Source organism: Lygodium microphyllum, chromosome 2, assembly GCF_053477565.2.
Source record: "Lygodium microphyllum isolate KBCC chromosome 2, Lygodium_microphyllum_v1.1.10, whole genome shotgun sequence".
Classification (NCBI taxonomy): Eukaryota; Viridiplantae; Streptophyta; class Polypodiopsida; order Schizaeales; family Lygodiaceae; genus Lygodium; species Lygodium microphyllum.
The window spans coordinates 42,505,286-42,520,175 of NC_141136.1; the positions used below are offsets into that span (position 1 = coordinate 42,505,286).

At 42.9% G+C, this 14,890-nt stretch overlaps 1 protein-coding gene across 2 annotated transcripts in view; it reads left to right on the top strand.

Moving 5' to 3' along the window:
* The window catches only part of ARF3 (ADP-ribosylation factor 3), a 41,850-nt gene that overhangs the window by 14,174 nt on the left and 12,786 nt on the right, over positions 1–14,890 (top strand). The window contains exons 5-6 of one of the 2 annotated variants that reach the window (XM_087692619.1): positions 595–706; positions 3,105–3,227. In XM_087692619.1, the coding sequence (XP_087548745.1) occupies positions 595–706; positions 3,105–3,212 (220 nt within the window). In that variant the 3' untranslated portion in view covers positions 3,213–3,227. Of the gene's footprint in view, positions 1–594; positions 707–3,104; positions 3,228–14,890 lie in introns of those variants that run through there. The other variant, XM_087692610.1, reaches the window with a different exon arrangement.

Consider the following 14,890-nt stretch of genomic DNA (forward strand, 5'->3'; position numbering starts at 1 on the left):
AGTCAAATTAGAGGACTTGACTGTAACATCCATGGAGATTGTATTTGATGTAGAGTCAGCAAACATCAATGGAGATAGTATTGGAATCAAAACAGCCAAATTATAGGACTTGACTGTAACATCTTTGAACCAAAAAACTACTGAATGAGGTGAAAGACTACATAGCAATTTAGTTTAGTGGATATGGGGGTCTAGAAATGGCTGTGCTCATCTCATCTTTGCATTGTTCTTGCATACAGATGTATATACTACAGAGCAATTGTTCTTGCATACAGATATATATACTACAGGGCAATTGTTGTGATTTGTTGTAAACAATGATCATGACCTTTTTTGCAAACTTGTAATTTGTGTTACCAGCTGCACTGATGCTTACAGAATTTACCATTGTGATTGAATGCTCAAGGCCTTGTGCATTTAGGCCTCTCCTTTACCATGTCATATTTTTGATGGAAGGATTTTTAGTGTTATATGTATTTATGTGTCAATGCTGTTTGTTTAGAACATTCATAGTTTTATGCATTGTTTACACTTATGATTCTGGTAGTTCTTGTAGAAGTATGTTATTCTTATACTCTTTTATGGTATTTGTAGACCATACTGGCGCTGTTACTTTCCCAACACACAGGCTGTGATTTATGTTGTTGATTCGACTGACACCGAAAGGCTATCAACTTCCAAAGAGGAATTTCATGCCATTTTGGAGGTGAGATAACAATTTGAGTGTGCAGGTCATTGCAATACTCTTTTGGAAAGATGAAACTTTTTGGGATTGATTATGAAACTCAATGAAATTTCATTGTGATTGTTGTACTTGCACTAGTTTGATGACATGTAATGGTAACGCACTAACATGTCGTCTAATGCTTGAGGTATGCACTTGGGCTTAGGATTGTTGTAAGCGTAGGACGTTGCTTTTGGCGGTGTGTTGTCATAGCCCCTCTTCTGTGAGGTGGATGGTTGTAGAAAACCAAGGGGCTTTCATGAAGTCTTCGAAGTATGTGACTAAGAACACATTCTCATCGTGAGATCGATGACAGAGTAGACCTCCACAGTAGGGGCTATGTGATGTTGCTTATACCATGTGGAACGATGAAATGTGGATGCTTGGAGGACAGCATAACACAAGGTAGAAGATAATGATTCAAAACAATGAGGATTTAAACCTCATAATATGTAGGGATGTGGGAGAGCCAAGCACTTTGAAAACAATAGAGACCATGGAGAATCCTCAGTACACACTAAGAAATAATTCTTGTGATGAGGTTGATGACAAAATGAGATTCTCTGAGGTAGAATGAGCTACGGTTGGCCTTGTATAGACAGAGAGAGAGAGTCTGAATTGGTCATGTCTATCCGTTGGTTCATAGAATTTTCCGTCAATTGCAGGATGCTTGGTTATCCTGGCATTCAGCTTACCCCTATATTGATTGAAAACATGTCTTGGTTATTCTCTAAAAGATTCATTGAAGATTCAAGAGTGTTGAGCAGTTGGACAGTCCCAACCGATCTGTGGCTGTTGGCAACTGCCATTTGGCTTGAGAAATGCCTTCTTGATTATCAAAAAACCATAACACAACAAATGAAGAAATGTCTCGAGTAAAACACCTACAGCTAAAACCATCAGGGTGGTTTTCGTAATAGAAGTGGCATAGCAATGCCAAAAAGCCAAATAGCAACTTTAGGACTGGTTCAGCATCCTTCACTCACTGTTGCCTGCCTTAAACCTTGATGACTCAAACTTTGTCCCTTCAACTGCATTCTTGTGATTGTTGTGACCTGCAGTACACCTTTAGTCTGGACAGTTTGTGGACATGGAAGGTGCAAGATGGATTCTCCTAGTGTACTTCCAAGCAGTTTTGGGAATGGTTGACCAGCAACAGAGAGTGCCATGTGGCATTGTGGTGGCAGGAGAGTGACTGTGGTAGGGCCCAATATGTCAGTCTTGTGAAGAAGAGTGTGGAGGTACCGCTAGGGTTTGCATTGAGGAAACACAGAGTGTACGACCATGCCAAAAGCACAACGAGACAAACATAGACACGGAATGCAAAACTCAAACCCTAAACACAAAAACTCAAATACAAAAACTCAAACACAAACAGAAGAAGGGAGAGAAAGAACACAACTCTGAAATGAATGAATGCTGTAAATGAATGTAAGAATGTATAGTGTGCCCAAGGGCAGAGTATGTGTCAGAGAGTGACGTCCATCAGAGATGGATCCCAAGTCTGTCACCACCAGTTGGAGTGTAGGATGTAGAGGGTGCAGCAAATGTAGGTGTCAGGAGGGCATGGAGCACCAAACATAGGCTAGACAAGTGTGGAAGAGGGTTGGCAACTGTCGCCTGGGGAGGAGCTGTTGCTTGGAGAGAAGACACCAAACGCAAGCTGTAGATGCAGTTGCCAGTTGTCGCCAAGTGATGGAGAGGTCCACACGCAGCAGCAGTAGGTTGCATGATGAGGGAGATGGGCTGTCAGCTGTCGCCTATACATTGGAGGTGCAAATGGAGTAGAGGGAAGGTGTGGCAGCAGTCGTTGGGGCTGGACAGCCACGTGTGTGTGGTCTGATGGCTGAAATCTGCACTCAAGGGTGAGGAACCTGCAGAGATGGGATTGAGATTGAATGGGGGCTGCCTATCTATTTATAGATGAGTATTGTCCCTCCCAAATTAGCGTTTCACTGAACTCTCTCAAACTGCTCCCCATTTTAGGGTTTTCATTAAATTAAGCTTGTTTTGGGGGTGTTTAAGTAGCTAATCAACATGTAATGCATTTCTTAGCTCAATAGGTCTGACTGCTTATGCTGCTTGCATTTCCCGTTTGTGAAAATTTTGCTCTAAGTGGCTTGTTCACATCCATTTAGCAGTGTGATTTTACTCTCCTCTTTTATTCTTTGCTCATGCTCATAGAACTGTTGTTTGCATCTTACTTTTGTTCATGCTACTACTGACTACAGTTATTGGGAACACGAATTTGTATCTAATGCTTTTACAATTTGCCTTTTGATTATGTGTTTGTGTTATCATGAATCATGCCGGTTTTGTGTGCTTTCCAGACCGGAATCTGCTTTGTATTGTTTATCGCTGATGGTTGGGTTGTTTGCAGTCACTGCAAGTGATGATTTCTGCTGTTGCAATCAGATCTGCTGCTGTTCAGACCACTTTTGGGATGTATGGAGGTGAAATCAGGATGCTGCTGTTCTTAGCTGTATAGAGGTTGTGGGCTGAATTGCAATGTTTGTGGTCTTTACTGCTGTTTGACTTGTTCCTTAGTTCCATGATAAAGTAGTGGTCTTCTTCATTCCTTCAGATTGTCATTTGCGGCTGCCTATGTACAAAGATTTCAACTGCATGGTTGATGCAGGTTGTGGATCACTGGGTCAAACTTTACATGGAGGACTTGATGAACGAAGTTTGAGCAGTGAGCTAGCTCTATGACTATCACTAGCTTCTATGGAGCAGACGGACCTATTTGAGTGGGCAAGCTAGTTGTGCCTTGACACGTAAGACATGGTGGCTTCGTTGTGTCAAGATTGTGGGAGAGAAGGAAGGAGTCTCACTTGTAGCTTTCTTGCTTGCACAATGGGGGAATACACACAAGGGTGGAGGCTGAAAATAGTTTTCTTCTTCTTAGTTGTGTAAGCCAAAAGAACTCTCATACAAAGAAATAGAAGAACCCTATATATGGGTCTCAAACCAAACTCAACTAACTAAGGTGGCATACTAACTGAGCCACGAACTAGAGTAGATAAGGATAGCTGTCATGTAGCTATTATTCATGGGCGGTGTATCAACCGTGTCTGCAACTGACAAGTCGGTGACATAAATACACAACGGTCACCCTGGCGTATCACGAGTGGAGCTCGATATCTCAACACTCCCCCTCGAGCTCAATCCCAATTCCTGCACACCAAGCAGGTCTCTGAACTTGCGCAGCTTCTCTGCGCCCAATGCCTTCGTGAATATGTCAGCTACCCGATCCTCTGTGCTGACATAAACTAGATTAATAAGACCAAGTAAAACCCTCTCCCGCACATAGTGATAATGCACCTCAATGTGCTTTGTTCTAGCATGATAGATTGGGTTATTTGCCAAGTGTATACTGGTCATGTTGTCACAATAAATGACAACTGGCCCATCTGTAGACTGATGCATATCATAAAGTAGCTTATGCAACCAAGCTATCTCATATGCAGCCATTGCTGCACCCCTGTACTCAGCCTCTGTGCTCGACAAGGCAACTGCAGGCTGTTTCTTGCTGCTCCAAGTGACTGCAGCACTCCCAAAAGAGAACACATATCCACTGGTAGATCGTCTATCAGAAATGCTACCAGCCCAATCAGCATCAGTGTATCCATGCAACTGTATCTGAACCCCAGTCTCATAAAATAGTCCATATTGCAATGTGGACTTCACATACCTGAGTATGTGTCTAGCCGCATCCAAATGTGGTTTCCTTGGAGCCTGCATAAACTGACTTACCAATCCAACAGCATGGCTTGGTAATAGTCATATAAATCAAACTTCCTACTATGCGTCTGTACATAGTAGGGTCTTCTAGAAGCTCACCTGCATTTGTGCTCAGCTTCACATTCTGCTCCAAAGGAACTGAAATAGGCTTATAGCCTGTCATCCCATATTTGGACAGCATGTCCAATCCATACTGCCTCTGCAAGAGCTGTATCCCACTTGGTGATCTAATCACCTCAATGTCCAAGAAATAACGCAGCTCTCCCAAATTCCTCAAACTTCTGCTTCAATAGCATTTTCACATGAAGGATATCTTCATCACTGTCACCTGTCATAATCAAATCATCAACATAAATGACAAGTAGCATAATACCTTTCTCTGTTTTTCTCACATAAAGTGAGAAATCTGCCTTGGAAATCTGAAAGCCAATAGTGACAAGATACTGTCCTATTTTATCAGACCATGCTCTAGGTGCTTGCTTCAAGCCATACAAGGCTTTCTTCAACTTGCAAACAAACTCAGGATGAACAACATGCACATAATCTGGTGGCTGCTCCATATAGACCTCCTCTTGCAAATCACCATGCAAGAAGGCATTCTTTACATCCATCTGATGTAAAGACCATCCCTTTGATGCAGCCATAGCAATGACTGCTCTTACGGTTGCCATCCTTGCAACCGGACTGAATGTTTCTTCATAGTCAATGCCATATGTTTGTGCATACCTCTTGACTACTAATCTTGCCTTGTATCTGTTCACAGAACCATCTGCATTGTGCTTCACCTTATAAACTCACTTACAGCCAATTGCATTTTTACCTTTAGGCAAAGGTACCAATTCCCATGTAGCATTTGCTTCCAAGGCATCCATTTCTTCATCCATGGCTTTCTCCCATTTTTCTTTTCCCATGGCTTGCTCAAAAGAAGTGGGTTCTGGTTCCTGTATCACTTTGACCATATATGCATAGTGAATGGCTGTAAATCCATCATATTTTAGCCTATCCACAGGATACCTAGCTCTCGTAGACCTGCGCAAAGTAGGTTCACTCCCAGGTGCTCTCAAAACATCCCTGGTCTTCCTTACTCCAGGTGTAATAATAGAAGGAATACCCAACTCATCATCAATGCTGTGTTCTGAGCCACTGGATTCACCATCCATATAAGAGTGACCTGCATTCACATCAAACATGGGCTGATCAACCTTCTCTTTTCCTTTTCGTGATACCTGCATACCACTATCTGCATTACTTTGAGAAGATTCTCCTGATCTCAATCTGCCTGTCCATGGCGAAGAATGTGAACCACTGCTAGAGGACGCTCCAGGTCTACTAATATTTTGTGACTGCTGCTGTGAATTCTGTGCAGCATTACCATTTTGTGCATCTACATCATTAATCACATTTACTGGTTTATACCAGCTACTCATCTCATCAAAAACATCTCTGCTCACTGTAAACTTACGAGTAGAAGGGTTATAGCATCTATACCATTTTTGCTGCAGAGAGTAACCAATAAAGATGTACTTCTCAGCTTTTGGATCCAACTTGGATTTCAACTCATCTGGCACATGTACATAGGCAATGCAACAAAAAATTTTCAAATGAGAAATATTTGGTTTCCTACCAGTATACCTCTCCTCTGGAGTCATTCCATGTATTGCTGCAGTGGGAGTCCTGTTCATTATGTAGACTGCTGTAGCAACTGCTTCAGCCCAATAAAAATCTGGCAAGTCTTTTTCATTGAGCATGGCACGAGATACCTCTCCAATATGCCTGTTTTTCCTTTTTGCAATTCCATTTTGTTGTGGGGTATGACTGCATGAATATTGCTGCTTTATGCCATGCTCCTGCAGGAACCTTGCAAACTCATTTGAGAGGTACTCTCCCTCTCCATCTGACCTTAGGCATTTTATGTGCATGCCTGTTTCTTTTTCAACCATAGCTTTAAGAGTTTTGAAGTGCTCAAAAACTTCACTTTTCTTTTTCATAAAATACACCCAAACTTTTCTGTTATAGTCATCAATAAAAGTGACAAAATAATGACAGCCTCCAAGAGATGCAGCTTTAGTAGTCTACACATCAGAGTGGATTAATTCCAATGGCTTCTCACTCTCTTGAACATGTCTAGGAAATGGTTTCCTTGCTTGTTTTCCAAACTGACAGGCTTCACATACCTTATGCATTTCTGCAACCTTGAATTTGGGCAATCCTGCAACAATATTTTGGGCCTGCATTGATTTAAGTCGCTGTACATTAACATGACCAATGCGTTTATGCCAGATATCAATATCTGCAACTACACCGGTCCCATGTGCAAACATTGCTGCACTCAATTCAGGCATGTCTGCATCCAACGTAAACATTCTGCCCTTCTTATTTTCTTTTGCTATCAAGCGACCTTTATTTTTCATATCCTCAATAAAGCATCCATGAGGATTAAATCTGACCTGCAAGCCCTGCTCAACCATTTGACCAACAGAAACCAGATTCTTGGTGATATTCGGGACATGAAATACATCTGACAGGTATTTCTTTTTCCCATCTTGTATAGACAAAGGAAATTTTCCAATCTGCACAATAGGATGTGCAGTATCATCACCAGTCTCCACAAATCCTGGTTTTTTCATTTTCCTTGCATCCTCCATCCATTCTGCATGACCTGTCATGTGGTTTGATGCACCTGAGTCAACATACCATACATCATTGCTTTCTTCTGCACTTGTCACAGAATTATTCATGTGCTGCACCATAAACAAATGCTCATTTCTGTCATCACCCTGTCTACTAGAAGATGCATAATTCCCTTGTTGCAGTTTTCCATTCATGATGTCATTCTGCTTTTTATAGCAGGCTTTAGCCATATGACCCATTTTACCACAGTAGTAGCATTCAACATTACTGTTTGCATTTTGGCCTCTTTGCCATCCACCACGACCTCTTTGGCTCCCCCTGTCTCTAGAGTTACCACGTCCTCCTCCATAGGACTGGTTTTCTTGAGTTTGCTGCATATTCTGATTTCTACCACGGCCTCCAAATCGGCCTCCTCTACCTCTGCCTCTACCTCTTCCAGCATTTGAGTAGAAGACAGCTTCCTTTGAAGTTCCTCCTGAAGAAGATGCACCACCATTTCTCTGCTCCTCAGAAATTAGAAGGGCAATCAACTCCTCAAAATCAGGAAATCTTTCACGAACTGAAATGGATGTCCGAAACTGTGCGTAATCCTTTCCTAGACCATTCAAGGTCACTGAGACTAAATCATCATCTTCCATTGGCGACCCAATGGAAGCAAGTGCATCTGTAATCTTCTTCACCTTCATGTGGTAGTCATTGATGCTCATACTTTCTCTTTGCACATTGTGCAACTCTTGCTTGAGCTGCATTTTCCTGGCTTGCGTATTTGTGCTATACATTTTTGACAAAGTATCCCATGCCTCCTTTGGCGTACTTGCATCTTGAATATGCACAATCATAGAGTCTGAAATGCTGATAGACAGCCAGTACATAACTTTCCTGGCTCTCTCATGCCATGCTTTAAGTGCGTGCATTTGCTGTTGATTGGGAACATCAGGAAGAACTGGTTCTTCTTCATTTCCTGCAACAAATTCCCAATATCCTTTTCCCATAAGGAAATTCGTCATTCTAAACTTCCATGCTTGGAAGTTGTTTTTGTCAAGCTTTTCAGTGACAATCTGTGAGAGAGAATCAGACGCCATTACAGAACACTGCAAAAAATTCTGTCACTGCAAAGAACACAGCTTCAGCCTCACAAAGGCAAATCTGCAAAACTGACGAAAGTGGTATTTGACCACACAGTCACTTCCTAGTGACGATTTTGCATCAACAGGCAACAAGGATGATTCTGTAACTCCCAATGTCTCTGCGCACAAGCATACGATGTAATTTCTACAGTAACTTTTCACCGACCTGTAGAACAGTGGCTGCATAGTATAAAACTGGGCATTTTCCTGAGTGCGTGCAGAAAACTTCCGCCTCCAAAACAGGTCCCGAAATGGCCTCAAATAAAAAAAAACAAGGTCGCCAAGGGCTAAAGCCCTCTCCCGCAGCATATACTGCCCTCTTGCTTCACCGCGAAGGGCGTCTCAACCTGAGATAATGCACTCCTGCACTTTCCGGCTGTGCTACCTGCAGAGATCTGCTCCCAAAACAGAAAATGAAAGCAACACTGCTCCTCTTACCAGAACACCGCGAGCTTGGCTTGCTTTCTTGAGCTCCTTACCACGAACAAGGCTCTGATACCATGTCAAGATTGTGGGAGAGAAGGAAGGAGTCTCACTTGTAGCTTTCTTGCTTGCACAATGGGGGAATACACACAAGGGTGGAGGCTGAAAATAGTTTTCCTCTTCTTAGTTGTGTAAGCCAAAAGAACTCTCATACAAAGAAATAGAAGAACCCTATATATGGGTCTCAAACCAAACTCAACTAACTAAGGTGGCATACTAACTGAGCCACGAACTAGAGTAGATAAGGATAGCTATCATGTAGCTATTATTCATGGGCGGTGTACCAACCGCGTCTGCAACTGACAAGTCGGTGACATAAATACACAATGGTCACCTTGGCGTATCACGAGTAGAGCTCGATATCTCAACACGTTGAGCAAATGTAGAGCTACAATGAGCTGGCTTAGGGATACTAAAGGAGTGTATCATACTTTAATGGATCTTGAATGCAGCAAACCACTGAAACTTAATACTGAATTTGATGTAGGCGGTGTTGGTAGTGATGATGGCAGTAGAGAGTGCCAAACATGATCCAAGGTATGGAGATATTTCTAAGGCTGAGAAGACAAGCAGATGTAGCAAAATGTATCAGTCCTTTGGTGACGAGCAGGCTGGAAGAGGACCACAGCCACTAGGATGCAGTCGAGTAGCAGTGGGAGTGCGAAAAGAGCTAACTCAGTTGTTAGGTGTCTGTCAAGGAAGCAAGAAGGCTGTTTGGAAGGTCACTACCTGAAAATGTAGTAGTTTGGGCTGTTGCCAGCAAGCTGAGAGGCAGGATTATCAAGATTGGAAGGTAGCCCAAAACAAGGTCTGTTGAGGTAAGAAATGCATTCTATGCTAATCGGCCTCTTAAACAGCCCCAAAACATGCTTATTCAATGAAAAATGCAAAATCAATGCATGCTTCGAGAGAGTTTCCATGAAACTTTAATTTGGGAGGGTCCATCTACATCTATAAATAGATAGGCTGCTCCCATTCAATCTTCATCCCTTCTATGTAGGTTTTTCGCGTTCTCATGAAGATCTTCGACATTGGCCTTCCTCCACGTGGCTGTCTAGCCTTTGTGATTGTTGCCACCTCTCTGTCTGTTGCATACTTTACATTGTCACTTTGCCACGAGTTTCATTGGTGGAAACATCTCATTATGAAACACTGGTATGCATGCTCTAATCTTTTTTAGTACTTTACATGCTAGGTTTTGTATTTTGGTTAAGGGCCAATATGCATGTTTGCACTAGTCCTTTTTGGGTTGGAGAGATAGGTTGCTAGCCATTCCTTTGTGCTTCCATCTTCCTTTGAGACTTGCTCTTCTTCCAACATGGAGGCTTTCCCTTCCGAGGTGGATTTTTTTGCATCTCTTGATACTATCACAATTGCTACATCTTCTCCCTAGCTTTTTCTAGATGGGGTGCTTTGTCTATATCTTTCTTTATGGTTCTTCGCATCACATTAAGATTGACATAAGTTCCTCTTGGACCAAGGATGTTAGCAGTCATGTTTGTCATGCCTTGTCATCTCCTGCTTGTGAGCCTTAGTCTGAGTAAGGGGAGGACTTTAGGAGCTCTGACTTGTCTATTACTTGTTTTGACGGAGGAGGTAGCTCATTCTAGATCACTCAGTTTATTGCATTTCAGTGCATTTTCTCCTTTAGTCGGGATTTTATGTGCATTTCCTTGGGTAGTTTCTGCATTCTTCAGCTTGCCTCACCTACTGGACATTGTCCACCCTTTTCGGAAATTTTCTGAGCATTTTTGGCATTTTTACCAGCATTAAATGCTGGCCAGACATCAGTCAATTAGATTATCATCGTCCCTCCTTTCTTGGCAGGTGCGCACTCCGACTTCGTCATCTTTCTCCGTCTTCGGTGTCGCCCTAATCATTAGTCTGATTTGGTGTCCTCACTGACACTGTGGGTTGCGTGCAGGGACTGATCAGTCCTCTTTCTGTATTCAACATTTGTTCCTTATTCAGTACAGGTTTCTTTTCTTCTCTCTTATAGATTCTCTCTCTCTCTCTCGCTCTCTCTCTCGCTCTCTTTCTCTGTGTTCGAGTTCCTTCTTCCATTGTGCACTCTCACATGGTAATCAAAGCATGGTATCTGAGAGCGACATAGAGTTTGTGAGGCCATCCACATCTGCGTTTGCTGAAAACACAAGCTCCTAGTAGTTGGTGACTGCATCTGGTGCTCAGATGTCATCATCTGGAGCCTACTAGGTGGAGGCGACTGTCTATTAGCCAAGTGACTACCTTCTGTAGTCAAACGCAACCTTCCAGGAGCAAGCGATAGCATTCACATCAACGTTTTGGTGCTTCTCCATCCTTCGTGAGTAGTCGATAGTATTTTCTCCCTCAGGCAGACCTTCTAGATCAAGATCTCTGTATCCTGTAGTCGATTCCTCTTGTCTTGGGGCTGTCCATAGCCAAATGCAACTTTTTGTGGGTGTTTTGTTGATATATATATATGAAGATTTCTTATCACTTGTTCTTTGCTAACTTAGAGGATTAGGTCTTTGTTTCTTCCGCTGAGAGATGGAGAGATTTTCGTGTTAGTTTACGCGACGACTGGAGGTCACCTAGCCTGTTTGTATAAGATCTCTCTCCTCTCTGTTTTCTCCATGTTTCACAGAAGGCTCGTTCTACTGGTCTTCATACGCCTTTCATAGTACCCTCTATATAGGTGCTCGTACTCCCTTCTTTGCCCAAAGAAGAGCGGCTTAATGGTTTCAACTACTCGCTTTGGTTGTGTAAGGTGGAGTGTATCCTTGATATCTTCGATCTTTGGGAGTTAGTTACCCACCCTATTCCTCGTCTAGTGGAGGATCCCACCATTGGATCATCGATGGATCGTGTGGCCTTATGGGATCGGCTCAACTCAAGAGCTCGATCTTTCCTCTTAATGAGCTTACAGGATTTTGTCCTAGTGCATGTGCGTAGGTTGCGGAAAGCAGCGGAAGTGTGGATAAAGCTTGCTTCTTTGTATCATTAGAAGACATTTGCCCATCGGATTACTCTCGAGAAGAAATTACTAATGCTCGTTGTTAATGATTCTTCTTCCATGAAGGATCATATCAACAGACTGGAGAACATGAGAGATGTTCTTGCGTCCCTTAGTAGGATGATTTCTTTAGAGGATATGGCCATGATTCTTTTGACTCAGTTGCCATCTCCTTAGTTTGATGTCTTCTACACTAGCCTTCTTACATCAAGGAGCCGTGAGAAGCTTCTATGGGAGGAGCTTGCCTTGCTTGTTTTGGAGCATGACAAGTGCGCCAACAAGGTAGCGAGTGGATCCACCTCCACCAAAGCTTTTGTTGCAGGTTTGGAAGGGGAAGTGACGCAGAAAGGGAAGTCACTGGCTAAAAGATAGGAGAAATTTTCAGGTTCAGGTTTCTTGGTGACAATTTTTGACCTAGATCTTTTTATTAGTCACTAATATCAGTGGTGATATTAGGAATTAGACATTAATTAATTAATTAATTAATGCCATTTTAAGATCTACTCAAGAATACTTAGGTGACAAATTAGCCTGGCAAATATAATTATTGGTTGGTCCAGTTAATGTTTTGAAAAATAATTAATAATTAAATTATTTTTAAAAATTAATTAATATTTTAAAAATTAATTAAATCAGATGGAATAAAAATGAATTAGGAAGGTTGCCACTTAACAAAACTTGTCCATCCAAGTGGCAAGAAGTCTATTGGAGGTTGGAGAGAGCTCTTTTCAACTTGGAAGAGGTTATAGCAAGGAGGATGAAGACTATGCAATCTTAGGTGCTTGCTATGAGAGCTGCCATAGCCATTGAAACGGACATTTGCAGCAACAGGCGGTAGCTACTCAAGGGCCCACAAGAGTTGGTGATAGTTGTGGTGATCATATACTAGTTGTCATGGGGATGTGAAATTTTGAGATGTTTTAATCTTGTTGATAGCATTTGATTAAGTTATTAATTAAATGTGTAAGGTTGTTTAGCACATGTAATGCACATGATAGTTATTTCATGGTAACAGGCCAAGGACCTCGAGGATGCAGTGGGTATCAAAGGCAAAAGTTGTGATAAGTTATGCCAGCTGGTAATGTCATTCTAAGGATCAATACAAGTTGGGGACCACTCTAGGTTGCAAATGACTCTAGGTTGCAAATGGCCTAGCCAATTTAATTATGGATGGGCACATGTAATTTTGGGCGGGGTTAGAAGGGCTAAAATTAATTCTCAGGATTATTTAATTTTAAAAATCAAATGGTTGGATAATGCTGAACAATGGGTTTAGATGGCTTCCACTTGGCGAAAATGCCCATGTAAACTAAGAAAACGTTTTTGGGGGACAAATCTAAGGTAGAGCAGACAATAGGCAGAATTTAGGGCTTTCTCGCGAAGAAAATCAGATTTCTCTCTCATCTTGGCTTTCTCTCACCTTCTCCAATCCATTTTGAGGAGATCTCAGCATTTCTCGGCCATTTTGAGTAAATCTCAGCCAAATTTGGTGGACAGCAGAGAGATCTTTGCTGTAAACCCTAAAATTTTATAGAAATTAGGGTTTAGCAGCCTTCTTGGGACCTGTCTGTTAGATATGATCAATGCCCCACCCTCATTAGGTACTACCAATGATCCATGGTGCTCAAAGTTGTAAGGCCCCCATTATGAGGAGAAGCCAAATGTGAGCCCGGACATTGGTTGAGTCCTGACTTGTATATCAGATGAGGTCTATGTGACCGGATGGCAAAAAGGTGACTGTTGTGGGTCTAATCTTTGGGTTAGACGGAGTGGTTAAGCTGGTAGCAACTCGAGGCACATTGCATTGAGTTGCGTGGTAAGGGAGTTAAAAGGGGCCCCTATTGTGGGGTCCGGGGGCCGCGGAAGCGGCCCCTGGCTGGGGGGTCCCAGGGGGGCCAGCGGCCCCCCTGGCGGGGGTCCGGGGGCAGCGCCCCCGGCCCGATGGTAAAGGGAATATTCCCTGGAATATTCCCTGGCCGACTAGTGGAGGCTCATATGGTAGGTCGGTCAGCAGGCCGACCTAACGACCTTCGCGGGCTATAAAAGCTAAACCCCTTCGCAGCCATCTCACACTTATCTTTCACCCAGTCAGAGTTGTTGTTCCAACTAGCCTTAAGCTCTTCACCTATCTTCTGTCTAGATCGCCATCTAAGCTTCACACAGTGGAAGCGCACGGGTGGACAGAGCCATCTTTGTATCAGTTGTTTGGAGTTAAAGAATTTTACTGATTCTCCTCTTATCTGTTGTGTACTCTCTATCTCTTTCTCAGATTCTGTTCGCTGCGCCGTGTAATATTTTACATGGTATCAGAGCCCAGGGGGCTCTAGAGATCGGAGAGAGTGCAAGAGGCAAAGGCTTCAACAGCAAAGAGAAACGATGTCGACTCCGGGAAGCAGTTCTGGCGCATCAGGAAGCGGTGCAGGAGGTGGTGCTGCTGTACCGGCTATTCAAACACTGAGGATTCGTCCACCAACCTTCAGCGAAGGCAAGTTAGATGGTACAAACTACACCTTGTGGAAGTTCAAAATTACTACTATCCTTGATTCTTATGAGCTTCTGGAGACTGTGCTGGGGACTGACGCAGAACCACAGCCTACCCCCGACCCATCAAATCCTAGTGTGATGATTCCTCCGAATGCAGATCTTCTACGAGCTTGGAAACGAAAGAATGCAGATGCATTGTGTGCCTTAGTTACAAGCTGTTCTGACAGTGTTTTGACTCTGATTCAGCATACAACCAAAGCGTCAGAGGCTTGGAATGTACTAAGGAGTCAGTATGAAACACGAAACCAAACAAGGATTCAAAACTTGGAGAATCAACTAGCAGCGGAGAAGTTTGCTGAAGGAGAGACGGTTGAAGCATTCATCACTCGGATTAAGAATCTGCGCGACCAGATGGCTGGCGCTGGGATACAAAAGACTAGCGAAGAGCTAGCTCGGAGGTGTCTTCGGATTTGTCCACAAAAGTTTGATGGACTAGTAACTGCCCTTAATACTCAGGTGAGACCTCAAGCTTTGACTTTTGAGGAGTTTTGTGCATTATTAATGGAGGAGGAGTTGAGGCTGAAAGCCCGAGAAGGAAGCAACAATGGAGATGCTGCATTCTCTGCCAATGCAAAAGGCAAAGGTGTTTCCTCCACCAAAAATGATGGTGACAAAAAGAAGAAGGGCGGCAAGAAGAAGTTT